Source organism: Pteropus medius, unplaced genomic scaffold, assembly GCF_902729225.1.
Source record: "Pteropus medius unplaced genomic scaffold, Ma_sr-lr_union100, whole genome shotgun sequence".
NCBI lineage: Eukaryota > Metazoa > Chordata > Mammalia > Chiroptera > Pteropodidae > Pteropus > Pteropus medius.
The window spans coordinates 32543370-32557638 of NW_024351730.1; the positions used below are offsets into that span (position 1 = coordinate 32543370).

Sequence of the window (14269 nt, forward strand, 5' to 3'; positions counted from 1 at the left end):
ACCCACGCTGCTGGTGCTGTCACTGCAATATCCACCCTGAGCTGCTGCTCCCCCTCCATCCTCCCAACGGTCTCCAGCGGAGGGCGGCTGTGTTCCTTGCCAGTTGGGTGGCGCCAGCTGAAGGGCGTGGGCGGGGCGGAGCCGCGGAAAGCCGCTCCAGGGAGAGCGGCGTGGCCTCCCGAGGAGGGCGTGGCCTAGCTCCCGGGCGTTCTGGGGCGATAGGCGCGCGGAGCTCGCGAGCCGGGAGCGGACGAGCGCGCGGCCCCTGCGCAGTCGGCCGCGGCTTGCGCGCGTCGCCGGCCCAGCTGCATTCTCGCCCCCGCTGCTCCTGAGCCGCGTCTTGCGCGAGCCGCCGCTGAGCAGCTGGAGGACGCGCTGCCCTCAGCTCTCCGCACCGGCGCCCCTTTCCCACCGCAACAGGTCAGGGGAAGGCGGAGGGGGCGAAGGCGTACGACCCCGAGACGGGAGGACGACGGGTCTAGAAGGTAAGCGGAGCCCCGCGTCCCCGGGCTGGGGATCGGTCAGCCTGGCCCCGAACCACAGGCGCTGATTTCTGGGAAGCCCAGGCTCTCCCCCGCCTCGTTGCCGGCTTCCCAGCACGCTGACTCAAGTCGCTGGCCTTCCCACTTTTCCGGTGGGAACCTTCGGGGAGAGCGGGCGAAGGAGACGCGGAGCTCGCACCACCCTTACTTGCAAATGCGAGGCAGGTACCGTTTAGAAAAACCGGGGAGAGGATCACAGGAAGAGACTCATCCTTCTCCCCCGCTCCCACTCCCCAAACTCAGACATCTGCCGGAGTACCCCGCGCCTTGCGGAAAGATGTTCTGTTATGTGAACCTGGTCCCAGGGTTGCGTAATAGAGTCTCCGAAGTTTCTCGCGGTGGGGGTGGGTAAAAGCGGGGCTTTTCTTTCCATCCCGAGTCCCCTTCTTCCCGGCATTGTCACCTCTCTCCCTTGCGTCTGGTAGAGAGAGATTAGTGGTTCCAATCCCAGATAAAGTGATTGAGAAGGAGGCGCGTGTCGGTGGTCCGCAGCCTGTAGAGAGGGAGGGGAAAAGTTGGAGGCACCCCTGAGACTTGCTCCTGGGGCGGAGCTAGGCGCCGTCTGCAGAGCGTGGGACTGGTTAATTTCTCTTGATAATTTTCTTCTCGGGTGTGTCTGATACTCTGTGACTGCCGCTTGAGAGCCCTCCAATCTTGAGAGTGCCGAGGTGGGCGAATTAAAAGGAACAGGAATTGGAAGGTCGTATGTACCGTACTTTAATGTAATGTCAGTTAATGAAACTGCGAGAGGCCTTCGACGGTCTTGGTACTTCGCACTCGGTTTGTCTTCTTGGAGTTTCCACAGCCCCGTAGTGTTATGCAAATTGTGTCTGGAAGACCCTTGGCTTTAGAAGTCGAGGTGTGTTCGAAAGTTCTGCTAGCCTGGCTCTGTTGGGAGGGCGGAAGGGCCTTGCAGACAGTATTTGTGTTGTATTTTAAGGGTGGGATGGGGTGATTTTGACCCCGTTGGTGTACATTGCTTGCGGGGGATATGACATACCATTGAGGAACAAGACAGATTTTAAAACTTTCAAGGCGAAACCGTAAATTAAGGCGAAGACCCAGTGTTCTCCGGGACAGTTGCAAAGTGAGAAGAGCTCAGTAATTGAGGCACAGAAACGTCAGGCGCGAGAGCGACCTGAGAGGTGTGGAGATTTTGCTTATGCAAGATTATTTCAGAGCTAGGTCCTGCAGAGCTCGTAGTAGATAGGCAGCGGTGGGATGCCTCTCCTAGACCCACGGGATGTCAGACTCCAGGTGGGAATAGAAGGCACGAAAAAGAAAAAGACCTTTGGACCCAGGAGTCTAGTTCTGCTGAGAGGCATAAGAATACCTAGGCATGGCCCTGTTTCAATGTTTACTTCCTCTGTCTAATGTATTTCCTTAGCTTGCCTTTCATCTTTAGTGAAAAGGATTCCTTGAGTGGATATTCTGGAAATAAATTCACAAGAGAATTGAAAATCCTGGATGGCTTGTGTGCCTTGATTTAAAGGTGGTGTCTCTTGCCAGTGTTGGAAAGTTTTGTTTTTTTTTGTTTGTTTGTTTTAAGATAAATATGCAGAAAAGGAATGAAGAAAACTAGCGACTCGAGAGAATGAAGGAAGGGAGACTAGGAGAGAAAGCAAGAGAATAGATAATACTTAAAACTAGATAAACCAATTTGAATTCAACTAATTTAGGAGAGAAGGAATCAAGGAATGGATTTGGGACAGGCTTAGTTTGAAAAAACAAGTTTCGATATTGGGGACTACCCCCTTTTATTTTTCTAAATATAACTTACAGGAATGATGAGACTGGGGATGAAGTACTTGCAGGTATATTGTATATTACTTTGAACTTTTCATTTACCACTTTCAAGAAGAAAATGAACTGTTACATATCAGAGTTAATATGTCTTATTCATTTACTGTAGCAATTGAATTTCTGTAATGTCTTTGGCGTTTGTCATTTGCTTAGAAACTCTTGAACTTTATGAAAATATAATTTCAAAAAATTATAATGTGTTAAATTAGAATTCAGAAGTCATCTAGAGACAGAAAATTTATGGCAAGAATAAAGCCCAGGTGATTTTAAACATTGCTTTCTCCTACCAGATGCAGAATATGCATGCATTTTTTGCCACCAGAAGTCACTGTTTCACTGGGGTTACAAGACAGTAAATAGACTACATTAAACTGGCTGCCTTGTTTCCTTTCTGCTTTAACTGAATTTTGTAGGGAGTTGGTTGTACTGAAAGTTACTTTTTTTAATTGACTAAGATACTTGCTTAATTAGGTTTTGTATTAAATTTGGAAAAGGACCATTCAGTTATGATACTTATACATGAGTTGTAATCACTATAACCATGTGATTGTTCAATTGAAGTTATATTGCCTTGGGAGTTAAAAAGATGGGCAAAAAATAAAAGCTTAGAAAAGGCAAACTTGTTTTCAATATTTTTAAAGAAGTAAGAAGAATTTCATGCTCAATTCTAATTTGTGCTTTCATCAAACAAATTTACTTAATCCTTTCCGAAGTTAGTTGACAGGTCCAAATCTTGAGACAGATTTATGCTTTCACTTTTTAAAAGGTAGAGCTAATTTACATATAAATATTTGATTATAAGCCATACACAGGGGACAGTGTGCCCTGCAAATGTCTCTTAAGGTATAGCGGCATAGCTAGGATATTCTCCCTATTATCAAAGCTCTACACTGAAAATGGTCCTCCAACTTGAATTTATTCGCTATCTTAGCTATATCTGTTGAAGCTAGAAGCCCAAAGTCCCCCTATTTCAAGATGCTAGACCGTTAACTAATTTTTCAGGTGATTGAGAAAGAATTTTGGAGAGAGTATAAATTAAGGAACTGCATTTACCACAAATATACAAAGTTTTGTAACATTTCCCTCATTAAATTATAAATTCAACAATGGTTTCTCTTGCCGAAAGATATTTAATAGGCAGTGGTTTTCTAGCACTTGCTCTCTTTTGTACACAGTTGTTGCTTATTTAATATTTGTTGAATCTCAGATTTTATTAAAATAGATTATATAAACTCTGTAATCCATTTATTAAAATTCTACCACGGTGCAGAAATAAATGTGAAATATGTAGTTCTTTGCAGGTACACATCCTTCATTCTTGACTGTTTATATGTGCACAGCAGTTTGTTGTAGACTTGAAACCACGAGACCCTAAGGCTATTAGGGTAGCTAATAGCAGTTTCTATCTTCTGCCTTAGGACAGAACTCCTTCACTAATGTTCTCCAGGGGAGGAAAATCAGCTGATTTTCTTAAATTATCTGGCCCATTTTAAACATGACTAAGGATTTCTTGTTAGAGTGACTTTTTCCTATTAAAAGATTGAGATTATTGTGACAAGTGGAGCCCAGAGGAATCAATTACATCATTAATACCTCATATTCATTTCTAATACCTCATAAGTATTGAGCATCTTCTGTGTGCCACACAGTACTCTGAGCATTGGAGAAACTGAGAACACCATGGTCAAGAAAGAGAAAGAGCCCATGCAGGTGGAGTTTACATTCGTGTAGCACCAAAGCTGTTTACCAACAGCTTTACATGATATATCATTTAAGCCTAATTGTAACTCTGAAGTTGGAGTTCATTTTCCATTTTAAAATCAGGAAATTGAGTTGAAGAAGTGACTTGACTCTGTGACTCAAAGCCTGGTGCCCTTTCTACTATGGTACACTGTGTTGGCTGTGTCGATATGTGGTTTCCTGTTTTTCAAGAATTACAGCTTGACTCTAAAATATAAATAGTATTTCTCCTTGGCTAAGTAATTCTTTCTGATCATTATGGGAATGAAAAAGCAGGTATTTTCATTTAGTATTCTGGACAGATATTTGTGACTCCAAAGGAAAATATTATGCAGACCTATTAAACAGACATGTGGTGTTTATTTGCACCATATGAAGATCCTTACTTTCCTAAAAATTAAATGCAAGGGCTTATGAACCATCTCCCATAGTGCTTGAAATCTATTAGTGAAGTTATGAAATTCAGCTCACAGTCCTATATAAATCGAGATATACCCTTACCATTTCCTTCAATCATGTAGATTTGGTAAATATATGCAGTGTAGAAGTGATTCTCAAACTTATAGTAAGCATCAGAATCTCCTGAAAGGCTTTTTAAAACACAGATGTGTCTCTCTACCTGTTCCCCACTCCCCTCAAGTTTCTGATTCTGTAGGTCTGGAGTAATGCCCAAGAATTAACATGTCCACAGGTGATGTTGATGTTGCCAGATCTGGAACTACACTTTTGAGAACCACTGCAGTGTAGCAGAGAATTTAAAACCATGGTCTGAGCCAGATAGCTTGGACTTGAATCTTGGATATACCACCTACTATCTGTCAGGCCTTAGGCAAATTACTTAACTTCTTATTACGAACTGCGAAGGCTCTGAGAATTTACCCTACTTTAGGACTAACAAAGTTAACCTGCCACAGTTTCATGGACTCCTGGGAATGACTCGATAACTCATTATAATAGCTGTAGCTAAAATATCAACATTTTCTTACACTCGTTCCCTAAGCCCTAGTTTCCAAAAGGAGGTATGAAGAGAGTCAGGTGACACCTGAAAACACAGTGGGTTGCATTATAGGGGGAATCCTGAGTTTAAGGAATCCCAGTCTTTTATAGTGGGCAGTAAGCATGCTTGCCCTTTGCTCCAGAGGGACTCATTATCTTGATGATACTGGACAGTATATATGCTGCCCTTTGCTCCAGAAGAAGACACTATCTCTATTTTCCAAGGCTGATCTCTATGCAAGTATTCTTAAGGATCGTATGGAATAACCGCAGTTGGTGCCTCTGCTTGTACAATGTGCAGAAATGCCATAGACCCATGAAGAATGGCTCCCAACACTTTACCATTCCCTTATAAAATGGGGTTAACAATATAGTAGTATCTCCCTTATTGAGTAGTTCGGTAGATTAAAGGTATTAAGATTTAGCAAGTACTTGGACCAGAGCATAAGTACTATAGAAATATTTCCTATTATAATTCCTGAAGGAAAAAAAAATTTAATGGTGTTGCTTATAAGTTGAAATAATTGATTTACTGAGTATCTCTAACTTTGAGTTTGTTCCAAGAAACTTCTTTAATGGGTCTAAATTCTAAAATAGGGATAATGCATCATATGATATTTTACCAGCCCATGGGGAACAAGGCAGAAACATTTACTAGTAATATTCATGCGCTCTCCTATGTTTCTCCACCTCCTTATGGTTACAGAATAATGTGACTAATTCTGTCCAGTGGGCTATCTGTGGGAGTAATGTGTATTTCTGGGCCGAGGCACTTAAGTGGCTCTTATGAAACCTTCCAACTCTCTCTCATTACAGTAAACCCTGAAGCCTCATTTTGCGATAGTAGAACTTCCAACAGCTTGGGTTTCTCATTGTGGAGAAAAGCTTCCTACCCTCCTCCCTACCCCAGCACACCAATATGCAATGGACATAAAGAAAGAGCATGAAATAATTCTTCCTTCTGTCAAGCCATTGAGATTTGGGGGTTAATTTGCTACTGTAGCATAACCTAGACTATCTTCCCTATCTTCCAGAGTCTGTAATACCTGCCTACTCTGAGAAAGTTCACAATTATTTTAAAATATAGACTCCAGCGATATATACATAAAGCTACACATGGAGCTTGCATTTTGTTGAGGAAATATAAACAAGTAACCATTGTCTGTTTATTTATACATAAGTTAATTTCAGATAGCGGTAAGTACAATAAAAAGATGTGGGACCAACACTGTTATTTTACTACCCAATGCCCATTCCTATTTTTTTTTTGTTGTTGTTGTTGTTGTTGTTGCTAAGAGAAACTTAATTGTGTGTGAGACTACATTGTACCAAGCCTCAGGTGATAAATCATGTTTGTTCGCAGCCAGTGATGACAATTTATATCCTGGTTTATCTTCCTTCCCTGCAGCTTGAGGCCACGTGACTTAGTTCTGGTTATTTGACAGTCAAGGTTCTGGGGAAAGATTTTCCTTTTCTGACAAAAGGAGGCATAGTCACCCTCCTCTCATCTTCTTCCTGCCTGGAATGCAGATAAGATGTTGGGTTATGGAAGAAACCTTTTTGTACCATAAGATGACAAGCATAAAGACAACATGCTAAATATGGCAGAGCAGAAAGCGACAAGAGTTCCTAATTGAAGAGCTAAAATTATACCAGTAGCTATCAACTTCTAGACTTGCTATAGGACAGGTCCACAACCCCTGGGCTGTGGACCATACTGGTCTGTGGACTGTTAGGAACGGGGCCACACAGCAGGAGGTGAGCAGCAGGCAAGCAAGCAAAGCTTCATCTGTATTTGCGGTCATTCCCCAGAGCTAGCACTACCGCCTCAGCTCCCTCAGATGGGAGCACAGGTCCCTGGTGCAAAAAAGGTTGGGGACCACTGCTATAGGAGAAATATAAACCTCTTAATTAAGCAGTCGCTACTTGCAGCAAGATACATTCCTAACCCATATAGATTATGAAGGAATAGAGAGGGGGTTAGTTGGAGGGTGTGGTTGAAGGTACAGCAGTGCTATGTTAGCTATTGTAATCAGGGAAGGACTCTTTGAGACTGTATCATTGACCTGAGAACCTAATGATGAGAGGGACCCAACAAGATGCAAGGTAATGCCAGAGCCCCCTGGAAGAAAAGATTTGAAGTAAAGAAGAGGTAGTTGGGGAAATTGTGTTCCCTATGGGTTGCTAAGTTTTTGGGCTCCACATGGCATTGGAGAGCTGCAGGAACTGTAGGTGATCTGGTTAGTTTGGGGCCCTTGGAAGATTATGATCTACTTGGGGTAGAGTTCTGGAGAATTCAGATGAAAACAGTGTATGACACATGACTCAGTGCTGACACATTGCCTGTTACCAAGAGACTGTTATTCCTGGAGGTTATGTGTGGGGGAGGCGAAGGGAAGTAAATCTGACCAGCGATGACTGACAAGTCCAGGCATCCTCTAGACTCCAGACTGAGTTATTTACCTCATAGTCTCCTTTGGAAACTAGGTCATGGTCATAGGGCTTTGAGACCTGCTTAAATGTTTCTCCAGTTGAAAAGCGTCTCTAATGTATGGCTTTTCCTGAGCATGTGCTTTGGCAGAAAAATAACTAGAACAACTACTACCATTTCTTGAGTGCTTACCATGAGCTGGGCATTATGCTAAAAATGTCCCAAACATTTTATCTAACCTTATGACAACCCCATGAAGCCCCATATTGCTGATGAGAAAGCTGAGACCTTAGAGAACAGTGAATTTCTTGAGGTCTTAATAGCTAGTAGTTTGCAAAGCAGGCTTTTTAACCAGCATGTCTTAAAGACTCCTCAGAGGTGGGTTCCCTTGAATGTGCTAGCTTTTGGAAACACTTAATGACCAGAACAGAATATTTGAAAATATCTTGAATCATATTTTAAATTTCTCCTTCCTCATTTTCCTTCCTTGTAATTCTATAGGAATATGGTATAAGTATATAAAACCAAAAAAAATTTTTTTTTTTACATTAATTGTTTTACCTGCTATTTTGGAAAGAAAAGCAGTTTGATATACATGACAGTTTCATTTCTAAATAAATTTACATTGCAAGAGACTGGAAGGACTATAGAAGGGTCACTTAAATAGACTTGGCAGAGTACATTCCTGAAGAAACAGTCTGTTTCACTGACATAAACTTTAGTGTAGACAGTGCTGACTGAGATAATGAGAGCTGCCATGTATCGAATGCCTATGATGTGTCAGTGCGCTAGGCATTTTAGCTAGGTTATGAGTCGCTTTTCTAGGTAATTCTGTAAAATAGGCTATTTTCTATTTTAGAGAGTAGGGCACTGAAGCTGTTACGGCTTAATTTGCTGTAATTAAGTGATCACCTGTCTCACTTGAACCTTTTCTCTTTCTGCTGTACAGCATTACTCCATTTTTAAATAGAGCCAGGTTTATATCTTTCATGCTATTTTATTATTATTATTATTATTTATGCCTACAGCACCTGGTCTTCCTAGGTGGTCTCCCATCCAAGTACTAACCAGGCCTGACCCTGCTTAGCTTCTGAGATCAGATATCGGGCTTGTTCAGGGTGGCATGGCGGTAGACCGAGGCTCCACTGGAGCATGAACCCAGGACCTTCTCCATGTAAGCAGACATGCTAACCGCTACACTATGGAACCATGTCCTCTTTCATGCTATTTTTTAAAAGGGAAGATTTTAAACTGCTCCCTCCTTTTATTATTCCATTTTGTCTTTATAATCTAGTAAAAATAATATAAAAATGTATGAAAACTTCAGGAAGACCTTCTGATTTATAAGCCAGTACACTTTTCTCCCAGTCCCCATATTTGGAGAAAAAAAATGTTTACATGGGTATTAAAGGATTCCACAGCATTAAAAAAAAAAAAGGTGAAAGTGCCCTTTTTTTCAGAGAAGTTACTGTGAACAGTTTGGTATATGTGCATGCATGTGCATGCATGTGTTATGCATAAATGTAAAAACAAAGCATTTTCTTTTTCATTTCTTTTTTTTCCTTCCCTTTTTGTTTGGAAACATTTTTTTTTAAAGTTGCTCACATTGTGTGTTTTGTTCATCATCTTGTTGGGATAAACCTATTCTTTGGATGTTACATTGCATCTTGTAATGTATCCTAACTGATTTAGCCATTTCTGTGTTGATATGTATTAGATTGTTACCAGTTTTCTTATTATAAACAATATTTTATTGCACATACCTCCTTATAGGTAATGTGGCTATATATTTAAGAAAAATTCTTTGAAAGAGAGAAATGCTAAACTGAAATATATGCTAATTTCCTTTTTTTTAAATTATTTTTTTTATGATGACATTGGTTAACGAAATCCAATAAGTTTCAGCTGTACACTTTAACAGTAAGTCATGCTTATATATTTACACTTTGTGTTCATCTCCCATAGTTAGATTTCTTTCTGTCACCACATATTTGACCACCTTTACCCTGTCTGCCTCCCCGCTCCCCACACCCGCTACCCCCTATGCAATTTCCTTTCTTAGCAGAGGTTTAGGATAATACTGTCCTGACCACTGCAGGCCTCCATTCTAACCTGACCTTATATCTGAGTTGCATGGCTACTCCATACAGCTGTGCAAATCATACATCAGTACCTAAACAGCCTTTCACAGGCCTTTCTGTGAGACATAACTGAAATAGTCAATAATCTGGTGATGCAGCCTTCTTGCCTCTGCCTCTATGGAAAAGATTGTGCCTCCCAGCAAAATTGTGAGTTGCACAGATAAGTCCCTGGCTGTGCCCAGGGGCCAGATCTCCCAGAAAATGTCTCTCTCATTTTATATTCTACCCACCACCGAAGAAGCCAGTGATGACACCTAGGGGTTTGGCTGACTCCTTCAGTCAATCTTGGCTTTGTCAGTCTCTAGGACCATTTTTTTTTTTAAATAGACTTTTTTGAGCACAATTGGGTTCACAGAAAAATTGAGCTAAAGGTGGAGATTTCCCATAGATCTCCCTGCCCCCACACATGCACAATTCCTCCCCAGTATCAGCATCTCCCATTAGAGAGGGACCTGTTACAACAGAGGAACCTACATCTACACACAATTACCATCAGAGTTCTAAGACCATTTTCCACTATAGAGCTGCATGGCTCACTCCTAACTTCCTTTAAAGTCTTTGCTCAAATGTTACATTCTCTGACAACCCTATATAAAATTGCAGCACCTTACCTCATTTCCTCTTTGGCATGCTATACTTTCTCTTTGTTTTAATCTATAGCCTTTTAATATTTATCATCTGTATAGTATATTTTGTTTTTGTTTATCTTCTGTAGTTTATAAATTCAGTGATGGCAAGAGTCTCTTTCCTTCACTCTCTTATTTTCAGTACTTGCCTTAGACTAGATGCTCAGGAAATATTAGTGGCTCAGTGAGTAAATGAACAAACAAGGAGCTCAGGACCACTCTCTCAGGTTGGCATCCCTCAGCAGGCCAACCTGCCTCCTCCTGCACTGCCCTCTTTCCACCAACTGGCCCTAGGGGTGGGCACTGCTAGGCTGCAGGCAGGTGCAGCTTATCCACTGGGACCGTCATGTGAGGCACCGCCATCACAGACTCTTCAGAAGCTTTAATGACATTTGGAAGATTAATGCCAAAATGAATGCCTACTATTTTATCGATCACTTACTGTATGCCAGCCCTGCTTGTCAAGGAAAAATGAGAAGCAGCAAAAAGTGGGATAGGGAAAAATGGGTTAGAAGGGAGAGAGAAAATTATAGGATGGAGGGAGGAAAAGAAGGGAGAAGAAGGATAGAGGAGGAGAGGGGGAGAAGGAGAAACAGAAGTATCTTTGAGAGAGGGAAAGTGAGAGAGAATTGAGAGAGTGCTTATGGTGGGATTTGCGTTGGAGAATTTAGAAAACTTGCTTAAGGCCACCGTATCTGGTTGGAGGAGTAACTGGCTCCAAGCATGTTGACTCTGAAAAGCTCTACTAGTGTGAATTTAAGTAGAATATTTGCAGTATCCATGTTGCATTCTTTGGGGCAGTGGGGGGTGGGGGGGATGAGTGACAAATGATAGTTACTCATATGGAAACGTTGTAATCATCAAGTCAGCAATTTTCATTTCATGGTCGGTGAAATTAAAGACTTTATCAGGAGTCAGAGTAGAGCTGAAGGACTAATTCAGTGTTTCAACCTTAGCCAAAAGTGTAACAGTCTCTTAAACATATCAGGCTGCTAAAATTGTTATAAATTTAATATAGAGTTTCCATTTGTATCAAATGATTTGTTAAATCTGTAGTAAGATAATTTAGTAACATAGCCTTTGCCTTAAGGATGTTTGAAAAAAATAGAAACTATTTAAAGCAAGTTAGGATAACTGCAGTAAATTTACAGACACATACAAGAAAGGGAAAAGGAAACAGCTGTTGATAGTGTTAAACCAGAGAGAGAGAGAGAGAGAGAGAGAGAGAGAGAAGAAGAAGAAGGTAGAGAGACAGAGAGAACAGGAAAGAGACCAGAGAGAGAGAGAGAGAGAGAGAGAGAGAGAGAGAGATTGTTTCTAGAGACACACAAGATGGTACTAAAGCTGTCTGCCCAAGTTGGATAACAACTTAAAGAAATCCAATACTATTATGAGAGAATGCTCAAGGATTGCATTGGGAATTAAGTACCTTTTATGAGTGGAAGTAAAACCTTAAGACTGGCTCTTACTGGGGCCCACTTTTTTATTTTATTAAGTGTTGAATTCTTATGTAAAGATCAACATTGATTTCCTTTCTCTTGCATACTCTTTTACCTTTTGATTCTAGTGAGGATGCTGACACAACTTGTTTTCTCGGGCAAATTAAAGCTGAGTTTTAGTTTTCTATCTTTAAATGGGATATCAATCAGTATATGGGTATCAGTATCTACCTTGCAAGTTTATTGTGATGTTTACATGAAATGTCATTTTTAAAAGGGCTTAACACAATGCTTGGCACATAGTAGACACTGGGGAAATGTTATTTCCTTTCTTCTCATGATAAACTTGTGCACTTTTTTTTTCTTGCTGAAGTGGCTTTGAGTAGCAGCCTCAAAATTAAAAGTGCACTTGGCCTTTGATATATGCTAGCCAGTTTGTTCATGCAGCTTGGAAGTTGGTGAAGAACTATTTTCTAATTCAAATGAGAACTTTGAATTCCTTTTCCAGTATGATTTCTTACAGGTTAGGCATGCCTGTGCTTTTATTTATGGGCTGATATTCACAGGCTATTTATTTTTTTTCAGATGAATACATTTGTCACTTTCCACTGACTGACAGCAATGGCGTTTACTGAAAGAGTCAAGAGCAGTGGCAACAGGTATGAATTTATCCATAATTCAAAAATGATGATGTTTAATTTTATAATTTATTTCTCAAAGAATAATTTGGTCCTTTTCATTTTTGCAACTTATGAACCCAGATACATGAAAATGTGAAAATTTTGGGTTTCTCTACATAAAGTCAAACCTGTTAGACTGGCTACATATTTTCTTTAAATTTGGTACTTTGAGTCTCAACTCACTTCTTTAACTTGTGGATATTACATGAGATCAGCATCCTAATTCAGTGTTCAAGACACTGGTCCATATTGTACCGAACTGGGAAAATGCGCGCATATTCAGCATGTGCTGAAACAAATATGATGAAATCCACCTTATCATGAGAGCCTTGAAGGAAGGTATTCTATCATTGTTACATTTTCTGACTTTCACATCTTTCCCTCCAACTTTGCACATACAGTAAACTGCCTTCTTGCATATATTACATGACCATTGTTGGTGGGTGCATATTCACATTCTGATGCAGTTATTAAGAATAACTCATTTGCTAGCCAGAAAGAATTCTTAATATCACTCATCAGTTTTATTCTATTAGATTCAAAAACATATTAAAGTATGAGACTCAAACTTACTCAGCTAATATTTATTGAGTAATAGATGATGGTGTCTCTCTATTCCAGATGTTTTCCTACTTTATCCCCCTTTCTGTTCAAGAAACTCATTCTTTATTCCAGGTGGTTCTGGTACTGTTGTTAAACATGGTACTCTCTCCTCCCCCACAGAGGAAGGCATGTGACCCAGGCTGCAACAATCCATTCTGCTAGAGCCTGGGAGGAAACTGTTGTCATCTGTCTTTAGACTTGTTCCTAATGTGGTTACACATAAGTTTTGAATTTTTATGTAGTCAAATGTCTTGTTCTTTATGCATTCTGGTTTTGATTGTGCTTAGAAAGGTCTTTCCTACTCCAAGATGGTAAAAATAGTGTCATGTGTTCTCTGCAGCGCTTGAATGGTTTCATTTTTTTTCTTGCATTTAAATCAGAACTTGTAAGCTGGTGACCTATGGGATAGATTGGCCAACAGATGGGCTTTGTTCGGACTCCTTGTGTTCTAAAAGGATATATCTGCCAACGTTTTTTATATAACTATCTAGACTTCCATCTTCTCTTGAAAAATTTAGTGTTAAACAACATCAGGCTTGTATTACCATATAGAACACTCAGAATTGAATAGCTACTGCTCCTTTAGACAAGGCAGAGCTGTCTAATTCAGAACTTCCTAAGTAGTACGTCTTAATACTTCTCAGGGTGTGCTGATATGTTGATTCCCCTGAGCCTGCGGGTCAAACAGAACTCCAGAACTCCCACCTGATTTGCTCCTGTAGACATGTGCTTTCTCAGCTTGCCTCACAGACTTGGTGTTAAAAAAAAAAGTTTGGGAAAGCACAGATGTTTTCTAGTTCACTACAATTCCCACAAAGCTGGATTCACATATTTGGTTAGCTGTTTAGCCCTCTTAACTTGTGACCCATTTTAGATCTTTTTGACTTTATAGTATTTTGATCCATCTGTTATTAATTTTAGTGTAAAATATGTGTTGTGAATTCCCATACTAATAAGAAAGTGAAAAAGTTCAGGGGATGCTAGGGAGCCTTTTTTTTTTTTTTTTTTTTTTTAAGCAAAAGGCTAGCCACTTGTTCAAACATAACTTATTATATCATCTATCTTTTCCCACTGATTTGAGTGCTTTGTCTGAATTCTATCACGTTCTTCGATCTATTATTAGACTCTTGTTCCATTGATTGTATCTTTTGGCAATGTGCCATACTTGTTCATTATATTTTTATAGATTCTAATATTCAGGCCGATTCTTTGTCATTACATTCCCACATATACTCTGAAGTGATTAATCATTTTCTAGAAAAGTTATT

At 40.4% G+C, this 14269-nt stretch overlaps 1 protein-coding gene and 1 pseudogene across 2 annotated transcripts in view; one reads left to right on the forward strand and one right to left on the reverse strand.

Annotated features, from left to right (window-relative positions):
* The first annotated feature begins 228 nt into the window (after positions 1-228).
* The window catches only part of AFF1 (ALF transcription elongation factor 1), a 167619-nt gene continuing 153578 nt past the window's right edge, over positions 229-14269 (forward strand). The window contains exons 1-2 of one of the 2 annotated variants that reach the window (XM_039845645.1): positions 229-485; positions 12304-12377. In XM_039845645.1, coding sequence (XP_039701579.1) covers positions 12340-12377 — 38 coding nt within the window. In that variant the 5' untranslated portion in view covers positions 229-485; positions 12304-12339. The remainder of the gene's footprint in view (positions 486-12303; positions 12378-14269) is intronic. The other variant, XM_039845646.1, reaches the window with a different exon arrangement.
* On the reverse strand, positions 8532-8647 carry LOC120588584 (uncharacterized; annotated as a pseudogene).